Source organism: Protopterus annectens, chromosome 4.part0, assembly GCF_019279795.1.
Source record: "Protopterus annectens isolate FY-2018-M chromosome 4.part0, PAN1.0, whole genome shotgun sequence".
In the NCBI taxonomy this organism is placed as follows: Eukaryota; Metazoa; Chordata; order Ceratodontiformes; family Protopteridae; genus Protopterus; species Protopterus annectens.
The window spans coordinates 1,602,449,319-1,602,463,526 of record NC_056733.1 but is presented as its reverse complement, the minus strand read 5'-3'; the positions used below and the strand labels follow the sequence as shown (position 1 = coordinate 1,602,463,526).

The 14,208-nt window shown below is 40.7% G+C and overlaps 1 protein-coding gene across 1 annotated transcript in view; it reads right to left on the bottom strand.

The window, feature by feature from the left end:
- Nucleotides 1–14,208, bottom strand: part of NDST1 (N-deacetylase and N-sulfotransferase 1) — a 1,661,305-nt gene that overhangs the window by 297,588 nt on the left and 1,349,509 nt on the right. Inside the window, exon 19 of the mRNA XM_044069371.1 lies at nucleotides 5,444–5,620. Within this exon, the coding sequence (XP_043925306.1) occupies nucleotides 5,444–5,620 (177 nt within the window). The remainder of the gene's footprint in view (nucleotides 1–5,443; nucleotides 5,621–14,208) is intronic.

The window sequence follows — 14,208 nt, the reverse complement described above, 5'->3', positions numbered from 1 at the left end:
GATTTCTTTTTGTTGACTGTGTATCCCAGAAAGTTCAACAGTTTTATTACAAATGCTAGGTGTTTCAGAAGTATGTCCTTGCTGTCCGCTTGGATCAGGCAGTCATCCAGATATGTGTATATTTGTATTCCTTGAAGTCTGCAGAAGGCGATTACTGATGCCAGGCATTTCGTAAACACTCTGGGTGCAGTAGATAAGCCAAAGGGCAATGCAGAGAACTGATAATGGGTTGAACCTGCAAAAAATCTGAGGTATCTTCTGCAATCTTGTCTGATGGGGACATGCAGGTATGCCTCCTTGAGGTCCAATGTTACCAGCCAAGACTCCTTGCTCAGCATGGGAAGAAGCTGCTGTAATGTGAGCATCTTGAATTTTGGTACCTGTAAATATGTGTTTAGGATGGATAGGTCTAAGATAGGTCTCCAATCTTTGTCTTTCCTTGGTACCAGGAATAGTCTGAATAAAACCCTTGACCTTGTTCTTTTGCAGGTACCTCTTGAATCGCTTTCATGTCCATGAGAGCTGAAATTTGTTTTTGTGCCTCTGCCCTTTGATTTTGTGGCAGGTTTGGCATGCCTCTCATTTTTGGAAGGGAGTGAAAGTGGAACCTGTAGCCTCTGTCTATAATGTCCAGAATCCATTTGTCTTTTGTAACAATATGCCAATTTTTTGAGAATAATGCCAGTTTTCTGCCCAAAGGTGCTGCCATTAAAGCTTTGCTTGGCAGGTAAAGGGGGAAGTCATTGTGTCTGCTTTCTGAATGACTGTGATCTATCTTCTCCACCTCTTGAAGTTGGTGCTTGCCACTGTCTGGCTCAAAGATCCTTGAGGTTGCCCTCTACCCCTTGGGCGTCTGTATCTGCCCCTTTGAGGTCTGTCCGTGGCTGGAAAGGACCAATTTTTTGAAGGCCAGTTTCTGCTGAAATGTGGAGGTTGTACCTGCAGGAAATCTTTCACTGTTTGCATTGATTTCGCTTTTTCCTCCATTTTCTTTAGTACCTCCTCAGCTTTAACACCAAACAATACATCTTTTTGAAGAGGTGCATCTAATAATTTAGCTTTGACATGATCTGGTAAGGCTTGCTCTTTGAGCAAAGCATGTCTACGTATAACAGACCCCGTAACAGCAGTCTACATGAGGCCTCTAAAGCATCAAAACCACACTGCAAGGTATGTTTACCCACTTGCTCTGCACCATGCAACAAATCCTGCAACTCTTTTAAATCTGATTGTTCTGGTTGTGTCATTTTGCTTTTCAACTGAAATAACAAAAACTGTTGATACTTTAACATATGGAACTGACAGTTTAATGCCCTCATGGTTAAAGTGGCCGAGGTATACACCTTTCCCCCCACCTTTCTAAAGCTCTGGAATCTGTCTCTGAAGGTAATGGGTTTTTAGCAGTAGAGGCCTTAATTCCCTTGGGGCCCTGTGAAATAGTTTCTGGGTCAGCAGTATGGCTTTTGCATAGGAACTGGTGTGAATCAGGAACCCGGTAATACCTGTCTGGTTTAACAGGAGCTGGAGGTAAAGAATCTGGATTAAGGCTGGCTTCTGTATACACATCATCCAATATAGCTAAAACAGGAGGGATAGCCAGGGGCCTATGCTGGGGGAGCAAGAGTAAATCCCTGAGCTTTTTCTTGGAATCTGAGTAATCTTGGCCTTCCCAGTGAAAGTGTTCCCTCAATGTATGTAGGGTTTCCCCAAAAGAGTAATCCTCGGGGGGGGAGACCGAGGGAATAGACTCCTCTGCATCAGAGTCTTCAAAAGGGCAATAGGCATAGTCCTGGTCCTCAGAATGTTCAGAGGAAATAGAGGCTTGATCTGAGGAAGGGTAGTCTTCCTCTAATCTGGGCCTTTTGTCTGAGGGGGGTTGACAAACCCTGATAAGAGTAATCAAATCCTCAGCCATTTTTAGCATCTGTTTTTAGGCATGGGGCCTTGAGAGGGGGTCTGAGGTCTCTGTTTTTTGGTTTTCATGGCTGTTTTAGATTTTGTGAAAGCTTTAATAGAGAAGGAGGAAGGCCTGAAGACACCTTGAGAAATGGCAGGCCTGTCTAAACTCTGAGTTTCCCCGCCAAGAGTGGTGTCGGTATCTGTAGTAGGAATGGGGACCGAGGAGCCTGCGACCTCGGGTACTGAAGACACCAGTAATGTAGTGTCATTGGTACTCAGGGGCTGCGTAGGCGCCTCGCTGAGAACCGGTAGTCAGCCTTAGCGTGGTGTCAGTAGTCGGTGCAGACCTCATATGTCGGTCCTTATCTTTGCGTCTTTTACTCAAAACTGGAGTCGAAGTATCCGACGACATAATATAATTACATTTTTTACCAAAATAGTGAAGGGCGAACTCCGCCCGGCGCTTAATAGTGCACTTGTTGAATCTAGCACAAAAACGGCAGGCCGAGACGTTGTGGTCTGGGCCTAAGCAAGGTAAACAGAAAGAGTGGAAATCCTTATGCGGTATTTGCTTCCCATATGAAATGCAGTTATTAACTTTGTCTGACATCGGTCTGAGGCAAGAAAAGTTTCCCCAACGGGGTACTTAGCTTTCAAGAAGACTTTGGCTGAAATATTTTCGAAAATCTCAGGAGCTGGCCGACCGGCACTTGCGAACTGCTTCTGCTTCGGGCACCGTGCGGCAAGAAAGACTGGAGAAGTTGGCGTCGGCTGCCTCTTTTATACCCCTGCCGCACTGACGTCAGGGAAGAAGCGACGACAACCGACGCCGGACCTAGACTTTGGAATTCGCCCGACCGAGGACCCGCCTGATGGCAGGATAACCCATCTGTAATGACTGCAGCTGTATGCATGATGAACATCAGGCAACACAGATGCATTGTTATGTTAAGTACATAACTTTTGTATATCACTCACTTAGCTTAGAAAGCGTCCCTCTGGGCATCCTTGCCCACTACTCCCAACAAGTCAACATCTACCACAAAGTCAGTTTCTACCAGAGGTGCACTGGCGAGATGTAAGTGCCAAGAGATGGTCCTTTTGACATCAACCTCTCCCAGAAAAAAATAAGCTAGGCTTTGTCTAATCATTCCTTACCCATTCAGCCTTCAAATGCACATGTCACTAGATAAACCCAGGTCACTGGAGATGCAACCGCATATCTTGTCACTGTGCCACAGGATTGGCTTAGGTCTCTTTATACTTTGGTTGCTGTGCTTCTCAACAGATATTTAATTTAATTTAAGTTATAATGAATCAGAAAGCAAATAGTTAACTGACAACCTGTTAAACTAGTCAGGTTTTTCTCAACTCAATGTTTTTTGTCACTCTATTAATATACGTTGCAACTATCTACTTTTCAATTCTTTACAATTTACAACCGAACCTAATTACTTCTTGTCCAAACAATACGTGTATTGCCATCACGTACACTTAACACAGGTCAGTTGGAGAGGTTTCAAAACTGCCACATTCAGCAAGAGTTTTAAAAGTTACTTCTTTTTATTCTTTATTTTTTTTTCAACAAAATATGTTCACAAGCATGAAGAAGCATGCAAATACTTCCTTGCTGAAAATACAAGTAGTTACTATTGAAAAAAAAAAAAAAAACACTGCACATGATCTTTCAGCCAAAAGATTTGATGGTCTGCTTTGCTTACCAATGTACTGAAGTTAGCAGCCTGTGGCTGCCCTTCTCCTATTACTACTGTTCTTTTTTCCTAAACATACATCATTTTGTTTGTACTTCGGATTCTTGGAACCAGTTCCATCTGTACAGTATTCTTTCAGTCACACACTGCTCTTCTCCCATATCCAATCCAAAGGTTTACATTTCCATCTGGAATCTTGACCTGTTCTACAGCATCGACTTTTTCTCTTTTTCTCAGTGCAAAATTCCCCTTAATGATTTCTGTGGATCAAATCCCAATCCCTTCTAACATCTAAGGAGAGAAGAACAAGCTTTTCCTAGTATAATACTTACTGCTAAACTGCTTAAGTCTCTTTGTGAATCTTCATTGAACTGTTGTAAGTTATCTGACTGCCTCTCCAAGGTCCCCATATTCCAATTTACATTTAACCAAGAATATAAATAATTATTTCACTGAATGAGCTTCTCCACATCCGAATGGTTGTACTATACTAACAGTTTTGCTTGCAGATGTTTCTTGAAAGGACAATTTCTGATCAACTAGCACTCCTATATTTTCACTGAATAACTGAACATGTGAAAACTTTCTAATACAATTTTTTACATTTATTTGATACAAGGAGCACCCATTTTATATTTCCTATGCTGATATTCATTCTGTTCTGCATAACACTCTCAAACAAACTAAACCCTTATTCAGAATCTGCGCTAATTGTTTTTTCTATATTATTTAATCATCATCAAATTATATACAAACGCTCTTACCAAAATTAATATCAGGCATACCGACATTAAATAAATGAGGTCGAAAAGCGGGCTCCTGTGCTGAAAGTTCCTCAGGAATGTTACTGATACTCAAACTGTCAGGTGACATTACAGTGCGCACTTCTAGCCCTCAAGAATTCTCCCCATTGGCTATATTTGCCAAGCAGTTTCATTACAGGCTTAATAAATACTGAAACTAAGTTATTAATTATCTTGAGAGATACCATATTACAAATGTATTATCAAATTTAAACAGCCATTTAAAAACAGCAATATTTACACCTGTCCACTTGGTGCCCATCCAGAACTAGTGCTATTATGATTAGCTCCAAGGCTCAGACCAATCCATCCATGATTCTGGACCACATTCAGAAATGCACCTACTGCATAAGGGTACTGCCCAACTAGGGGGCTAGGAAGCATCTTCCTCTACCAGTTACTGTTAAGTCAGTGAAGTGAAGACTGCTGATAAAATGCAAGTTCCTCCCGGTTGCTTCATCCAGTGTGGATTTCCACACAAAAGTGCAATATAGGCTTCACTGTGTGTCATCAGGCAGGGAAGGAAAAAGAAAGCTGCCTCAGCAATGCCATGCTTGGATCCAGGGTATAGTGCATATTAAATACTCTGCCTAAAAGTAGAATGCAGCTTTTTTTAAAACTTTGAAAACTGCCATGTCACTGTGGAAGTGGATGGCAAACATTTCAAGTCTATGATAGTTCTGACAAGTACAATTACTTCAAAGAAAATTAACTTCAGTGAAACTGCTGTATTCCCCACACATTCATGCTAGCTTGAGAGAAAGGAGAATATTGTGTGTATTAGAAATCTAAAGTAAACATGCACTATAATAATATACAGTGCAGCTCTGCCACTAAACTAAACAAAACATCAGAATCAATATGAGTAAATGTTACCTTTCATTATTATACACCATATTTGTGGAAAACTTGCAAGAGACATGTTTGGCGTTGTAATGGATAACAGCACAAAATGCTTCTGCAAAGTGACTCGGAAACTGTATGCATCAAGCTAAGTGTCAAAAGCCTGCTTCCTGCTCCATCCCTTACCTGGTTGGAATGATAGTAACTCAGCCATCGTTCAAGGTGAGTGGAGTACCATCCTGGCACCAAACAACGACTCTGCAAAGTTCTAACCCTGGAAGGGGCTCCAACATCTGCTGTAATAACTTCATAAAATGTATACTTCCCTGCAACTGGGTCATCATGAGCTCGCTGGTGCTGCAAGTAGAATTGTAATCAAAGACAGAAAAATTAAAAACTACATTTTGCTGCAAATGCTGAACATCTGCTTGTTACTGCTTGGTTGTTATGACATTCAGTACAGATTTAATATGGCATTAAGTACAGGAAACATGTGATAAGCCAATCTACTGTCTGCACTTTCACAAAGTATTGAGTTACACAACCCAAGTTACCCCTGCTATAAAAGTTCACAAAATTTAAGGGACCTGGAGAAGGCAGTATCACAGACCTCAAAGCTATCATTCAACATTCACCAGTTACACAGCTTAAGTGCAAATGGGATATAACACTTCAGAATATTTACTTCCTCCATCACTTTAAAGTTTTGTAGTATTAATTTAATCTAATCTCATACCACCAGAATATCTCTTGTATTCACAAACTAGTACATTTTATGATGACTTTACCAAGAAAATGTTGGGAAACCCACATCACAAATAAATTAAATAGTTTTTACAGTGGTTATTATCATGGCTACACTTTGAAGAGTCAGTATCTATTAGAACGTGATGGATGCTGCTTAAAATTATAAACAGGAAGGAGGGGTCAGATAAACCGGACCAGGAGACTTTCTACTGCAATGGTTGATTCAGTTTCCCATCTATGCCAATTTAGTATTACTGGGAGTTGGATTAATCAAATTATGTGATACTACAAACTTATAAATCAGAATTTGAAGGTGTGACCTAAATACCAAAGCTAATGGCACTGGGTGAGTATTCAGTGTAGAAACATTACAAGTTGGTGGAAGAAAACCTTCTTGTAACATGCTACAACCTAGTTGCAGAATTTCTAATCTGATGATGGGGACAAGAACCATAGACATGGCATGTTAGGAAATGCACAGAAAAATCTCAAAAGCAATTCATAGCAAACAGCACGCTAGGGATGGATCCAACCTATGCAACTCCATACAGTGTCTGTCTATAGCATGGAAATGATCAGTAGTGTATAAACAGCAACACAACTGGAATTCAAACACAGCAACAAAAAAATACCTAAGCTGCCACCTAATACAGCACAGCAATGCAACTATCTAGCAATGGGCATGTAATGACCCTAGAAAGGAAACAGGAAGGTGCACATCTTCTACTGTCACTACAAAGCAGCCCCAACTTCAAGGCAATCAATGCATACAGCTCAATACAGAACTGTACACATACTAATCTAAAGAGTTTGTATGCAGACATAGAAACACAGAGCTTAAAATCAAGCATGATACATATAAACATCAGGGTGTCTGCAAAATATCCCAAACAACATCAAAACCAAAGGGTAAAAAAGTTACAAAAGCAATTCAGTAAAAACTGCAAGATCGATCCAACCAAGCTAGAGTTTTACTGTTTTAAGCTTTGTGTTTCTAAAGCATGGCCAAACAATCCACTTATTCTGTACTGACAAGGCCAGAAAAAAGCCTTGGAATGCCCTTGGAAGGCATACATTCTGTGGGCCTCCACCAGATGGTTCAAGGTATTATGTAGTGAAGACTCTAGCTTGGCTGGATCTTTCTTGCAGTACACACACACACACACACACACACACACACACACACGTAAATCTTCTGAGTGCAAAAATATTATGCACATTTGAAATACCTGCGTGCACATGCAGTCATGCTGTGCACCCTACCCATGTGTTTTTACAAAATCTTTGCTATGAAGTTTAATGGTAGGTGCAAATCCTGGCAGTTTGCACATAACTACTGCAGCATAAAATGTGCCATCCAGCTCAACCTTTTGGTACTCTTTGGGTTCCGGCAGTGCACCCAGCATCTGTGTATCTAGTATGTGCCTGAAGTACCACTGATGTGTAAAGTGCTCAGCAGGAGTATCCCCTGCACATCTGTTCATATTAAGTTTATTATGCACCTACAGAGCTACAGAATCACAATACATACACTGTGCACGTCCGCAGTCATTTTTCCATCTCCTCAGCCTATGTTTATTTTTAAATTATTTTTTTTTTTTATATATTGTGGCCAGTACCACAATACCTTCAATGGTGCATCCCTGCTCAGTGAACCCATCAGCTCTCCATCTGAAGGCTCAACTTATGCATTGTTCTTCACTCAGTGGAGGTGTGACTCGAGTGTCAGCAGTGTTGCCATCATCTACAGGGGTCTGATATTTTTTGTAGTCCTATATCCCCCTCCCATTTGTGCCTAGCATTTTTAAATTATGTCTGGCTGAGGTCAGGAAACTATGGCATGCAACTCCGCCCAGAGCGCATGAGGCATGTGCACTGTGCTGTTTACCCTACCCCCAAGCCTGATGCCCATTCCTCTTGGAGTTCTAGCTTCTGCCAGTGTCCATTAGACAGGCGTTGGCATGTCTCATCCTCCCTACAACCCCTGTCAGGTGTCCAAACCGTTAATAAAAGTCTGGTCACCTGAGTCATAGTGGAGACCTTATCCCTCTATGTCATCTGAGTGGCAAAAGAACACAGGGTAAACTCAATTAAGGAATTACTCTGTAGATATGATAGATTATCCATTAGACAGACTGAAACCATCTGTGAACTCCTTGGAAGTTGTATTAGACAATAATGTATTTGTATTTAAAAATACATTTTTTCATCAGGTATCAGGAGTGATAATGGGTACTCCCATTGCAAATACCTACGCCAATCTGGTTATAGATAAATGGGAGACAGAATTTGTGTATAATGCTCCTCCTTGTTATTGTTCTAAAGTTGCGTTTTTTTAACGTTTTGTGGATGTTGTCTTTTTTTTTTATTTAGGAAGGTAGTAATAGTGAGCTGAATGAATTTGTGAAATTTTTGAATAGTAGCAAAAATGTTTAATATTTTTCTATGCACACTTCACATATCCAATTCTTGGATGTGGATTATTTGTTTGATGGTGAAAATATTCAGACATCTGTCCCCAAGAAAATTGTACATAAGAATAAATATCTGCATTATACCAGTATGCATGCTCCTCATGTATTCAAAGGGATTATTTATTTATTTATTTGACATTTGTTTACCGGGGTGGTCGGACTGGGTCTACAGAACCCATTTTCAGCAGAGGCCTGGGGAGAAAAACTCCACATACAGTACAATGCAAATACAGTATAATCCAATACAATAAAAATTACATTAGAAATATTATACAAAAAATAAGTTGAAAGAACAAACTGGTACAAGATGTTGAAATATATTACTACACATCCAGACAATCCCATACAGTTAAAACATTACAGACAATAATAGTCACTCTCACCATACATGATGTAAACAGTGTCCAAAATAGTAGTACGTACGTAGTGCACTGTGTGACACTGACTGTAATAGTACAAGCAAAATATGTTAGCTTCAGTTAGGAAAACAGCAGCCAGAAAGTAAGTGATGCAGATAGATAGTGAGAGAGAGTTAAGAAGAATAGAAGCAATAAAGCCTGAGCAGTAGCTTAAGGATATGGTATAGAAGCAGAGGAGGAGTTAGAAGAGCCTTAGGATCCTGCAGCCTGTGAGGGATTGAAATATGACAGAAAGAGGAAGACCTGAGCATTAGGGCAGGCTTTATGCAGGAACAGAGCCATGTATTTTTGAGATGATTTTTTAAAGAGGCTTTGAAATGGGTAACAGCAAGCATAGACCTGGTAGCCAGAAGAAGTGAATTCCAAAGTATAGAGACAGAGTATGAATACAGAGAGTGACTAGGTTTTTTTGTGGGTTTTGAGATAGTCAAGAGATTTTTGGGTACTTGTGTATTATCGCAACCACATTCGGATAAGGAGAAGAGGTTCATTTGCAAGCCCTTCACCTGCCGAATACTTTTGTCAAAGTTACTTGGGAACTGTGGCACATACTCCTTTATAAAAGTGAAGTACAATATTTACTTCTCTGTGTAAGACTGCTGCATTGTAAAAAGTATGCATACAAAGTAACATAGTGAAAGTTGTCCGCATGTGGAACAATGAAACTTGCCGTTCATTCATCTGCTACTGTCCGACACACAATTGCACAGCAGCAAAAACCACAAGACCTGCTGATGTTGTCCACTGGTAATGTTAAATGCTACTTTTCTTTGTATAATTGGGAAATGTAGAACGTTTTGGAAAGAGCAGTCGTGTGTTTACAATGGGCCTGCACATGTGAGCCCCTGTGTTGCTTTGTGTCCCATTGTCTCTCCTTGGTTACCAACAGTTACCAGCTGCTACTAAAATATTTTAGGGAGACAACCATTCATACTTAGTGCCTGATTTGGGGGAATTATTAAAACAGTAGGGCTAGAAACAAGGTTTCCTTTACTTAAAGGTCCTGCTTAGTCATTCCCGACCGAGGATTACCTTCCGTAACAGTTGAAAACAGTCGGTAAAGGATACTACCCAGGGAAAGGCATTTTTCCGTTTTTTCTCTTCTAGCCTCACAAGCAATATCACTGAAAAGTAGTTAGGAGTTTACACACCCTTTCTGAGGTTTAACACAAATTGTTTCGTGAAAACATTGCGAATTACCCCAGACTCGCAGTGTGGTTGTGATAATAAAAGCACAAACTGAAGCAGATAAACACAAAAGCCAGAAGAAGTAGCTGGCTTGAACCCACTCAAAGTAATACAGGCTGCAAATCACCACAGAGTTGTAGAATGAATAATCCACTTTAACTTCAGACCAAAAAAAAATCCAAGGATGAGCACTTTCGTCCAGAAAGATCTAGACTTCATCAGACAATTTACCCCACATAGTTACTTCCTTCTTATACAGTTCAAACAGGTAGTTCCACCCATTTATAAACTAATCAATTATGTCATTAAAAGCACAATATTTACAGTCACTGAATTTAAAAAGAAAACAAAATATACAAACTGAAAAAGTTCATGGAACACACCACCCTAAAAACACACTATATATAAAGCACTGCTTCATAAAATGACAATGTACAATAAATATTTAAATATGCTGAATGTGTTAAAACAATAAATGTGCAATTAAATACTAAAAACTAGATATAGCAGAAAATGTTGAGAAATAAATACACTTATAATAACTACTGAACATGTGAATTATTTAAAATGTTAAAATGCATAATGGAGATATATATATATATATATATATATATATATACATGTGCCTTTAGTTTTAAAATTGGGCTAATGGAAATATGCTCATTCAGGCCTGGCCATTTCCATTTTTTTATTATAGACAATATCAGTACCAACATGAGGGGTAGTGCATGGTCATTATTACTTGAGAAAAGAGAGTTATACTGGCAATTATGTTTGAATGCTGGGAACTGGCTAGGCCTGAATGAGCATATTATATATAAATTATTATTATATAAAGTGTGTCTAGTGTGTTTTGGCATAACATATATTTTAATACATGAGAAAGAATGATTAATTGTTGGTCTGTTTAAATTTGTGCTCAATGGGTTAATGTATTTAAACACACCCAAACTGATTGCTTTATCTTGCACTGATGAAGGGTTTTTCAACCTGAAAGCTTTGCTTTCTTTTTATTAAATCTTTGACAGTACATTGCTGTGGTTGTTTTTTATTGTGCCTTACTATTACACCAACTGACGCTTTACCAACCTTCTTATTGGTCTTATTCATCTGAGTGGCAAACACATGTTTAGCTGCCTCCCTTTCATACACACAGTTATGTGTGGATACCAAATCCTGGGTTACAATAACATTCCTTACCTTTAATGTTTACATTTGCAATGACACCGCCTACTCTGTTTCAACACCTGCTTAATGCTTCTATTTCATACTCCCACTGCATCAATATCTACACTGCAACAGCCATCCATGCAAAAAGTTCAAAACCTTCCCTTGATTCCTAGAGTGAAAATATCCCAACACCTAAAGTCAGCAATAAATTTATACTTTTATAGGCAACACAAGCTGTGTATCCTTCAGATTTTTGTCTGGGTCTGCCTCTAGCAAGTCTGTCACTGTAAAACTCTATACCAAGAATGAGAAAACAAAATCAACAAACCAGAAGAACTGAAAAACAAAAGCAATGACAACCATAGGAACCGAGCCAAAGATATTTAATGAAGCGCTTTTCGTTTAGATAACATGAACTTCTTCAGATAAAATCACAATTAGTATTTCACAATTTAAATATCCCTCCATCCAAATCACGAGAACAAAAAGGTGGTCAGATTTCCTAATTGGTTTGGTTTTATCCAAGTAATATCAGGGTTGTCTGTGCACATCTAAAGTATGCAGGATCCTCTCACTAGAACATTGAGAAGTGGGAAGGGAGGGAATGCATACAGAAACATCCCCTTTCAAGAGAAAGACAGGGCATCCACCTTCCATGCCAAGGGATCTGGGACCCTGGCACAAAACTTGGGAAGTTGCCTGTTCATAAGTGAGGCAAAGAGATCTACCTGAGGTGTACCCCACTGATAGACCATGTCCAGAAACACATCCCTATGCAACATCCATTCATGGGACTGAGTCATGGACCTGCTCAGTGTAATGCCACAACATTTTGGGTTGTGGGTATGTAAACCACCTGGAGGGTGAGTTGACTCTGGGAAGCTAACAGTCTTCACACAGGAGATAGGACTTTGTCCCACCCTCTTTGTTGACACATGAGAGGATCATGGTATTATCTGCAAACCATATTAAGGCCCCTGATCACAGATATGCAGAGTGAAAAATCAGGAGTCTCATCTCCTTTATATTGATGTTCTCCCTCTTCTGAGCGAGAGACCACACACATCTCTGACCCTCCATGAGTTTAGGTTTGGTCCCCATCCCAGGACTGAAGCATCTGTTTATAGCTCCTGAGTGGGAAGAGGAGGTTGCAAGGGTAAGCCTAGATTCCTTGAAACCTGTTGGATCCACCAGTGCATTGCAACTCCTTTTTCAGGCCGGGTAGACGGGGAATAACAGACTCCAGATGATAGGAGTGTTGTACTCAAACTGCTCTCAGGAACCACTGGAATGTCCTCATGTATAACTTGGCTAAAGGAAGCATGGGGACAAGTGGATGCCATGAACCCCAAGAGGCGAAGAAATTCCCTGGCAGTCAGGGATTGCAGATGCAAGAGGGCCTCAAAATAGGATGTGAGGAACAGAACCTTTTCCGGAGGTAAGGAAACCAGCATCCTGTCTGATTTGATCCTGCAGCCAAGGAAAATGCGGTCTTGGGAAGGAACCAGAGTAGATTTCTGGTAAATGATTGTGAAACCTAGACCCTCTAGCAGTGACACCATGAAGGAGAAATTCTTCTGAAGGGTGTCTGGAGTCTGAGTCTGGAGAAGGTGGTCATCCAGGTAAGGAAAAATCTGTATACCCTGTAGCCTGCAGAAGGCTATGACAGGAGCTAAGCATTTTGTGAAGACCCTCGGGGCTGCAGACATTCCAAAGGGCAAGGCACAGAATTGAAAATGTGAGTAAAGCGAAGAAACATCCTGAACTGAAGGTGAATGGGAATATGGAGACAGGTATACTTGATGTCCAGTGACACCATAAATGCCTGAGGAAGAATGACAGGAAGAAGAGTGGGTAAAGTAAACATTTGAAAGGTGGGAACCTTCAGGAAAAGTGTTTAGATGGAATAGGTCTAGAATGGGTCTCCAAGGATCACCCTTCCTGGGGACCAGGAACATCCTGAAGTAGAACCCTTTTTCTACTTGCAAAGGCGGAACATCCTGAATAATGCCTTGAGAAAGAAGAGTGGAAATGACCTGGGGAAAGAATTCCAGTTGTCCCCTTGGAGGTTGTGGAATACCCTTGATAGGAGGAGGAGTCTTCCACACCATAAAGTATCCTTGCAAGATGATGGATAGGACCCAAGAGTTCTGAGTGATCTGTTTTCAAGCAGAGGGAGAGAGAGAGGGGCGAAGGGAGAGAGGTGTTTGTGGTCCAGGAGGCAGGTAGTCACAGACTACCTGTCTTAGCCTGAAAGGGCTGCTTCTGTGCAGGAGTTGAGGTGGTAGATTTAGATGAAAATTGTTTCCTAGCATCTCTTTTACCTTACAAAGACTAGGGACTGCAAGGCTTCCTTACAAAGTGGTCTTGGTATGGCAGTTCCTCTGAAACCCAGGCACCGTGGAAACAAAAATATGTTTCAGATCTTGCAATTCTCCTGCAAAGATTTACAGAGTTCTGCAGTAGAGGTATCAAAATAATGCCTTGCTGTCCAGGGGGGCATCCATGATTTTTGCCTTAATGTCATCAGGCAAAGGGTGGAGTCTGCGCCAGGAATATCTCCCGAGGACCGACCCAGATGCAGTTGTTCTAGCTGATGCCTCCATGGCATAATAGCTACACTTTATGGAATGCCATGTAACCTGAGCACATGAGTTAAGGATGGAGGAAAGCTTGGCCTTAGTGGGAGAGTCAGAGAGCTCAGAAAGTAGTTTACCAGCGTCTGAGAGGAGGGCCAAGGAATACTTGGCCATATGGGTCTGGTGATTAATGGTCCTGAAAAGCTAGAGTAGCCGATGTACAAACTTTCTGTCCTAATCTCTCCATAACTTTCCATTCCTTAACTGAGGGGAGAGCAGGGAAGTGGAAGGTAACACCTTGGAGGCCTTGTCCACAGATACCGAAATGGCTGCAGGGTCTGCAGGAGGACATTTGAACAGAAATTTAGAATCCT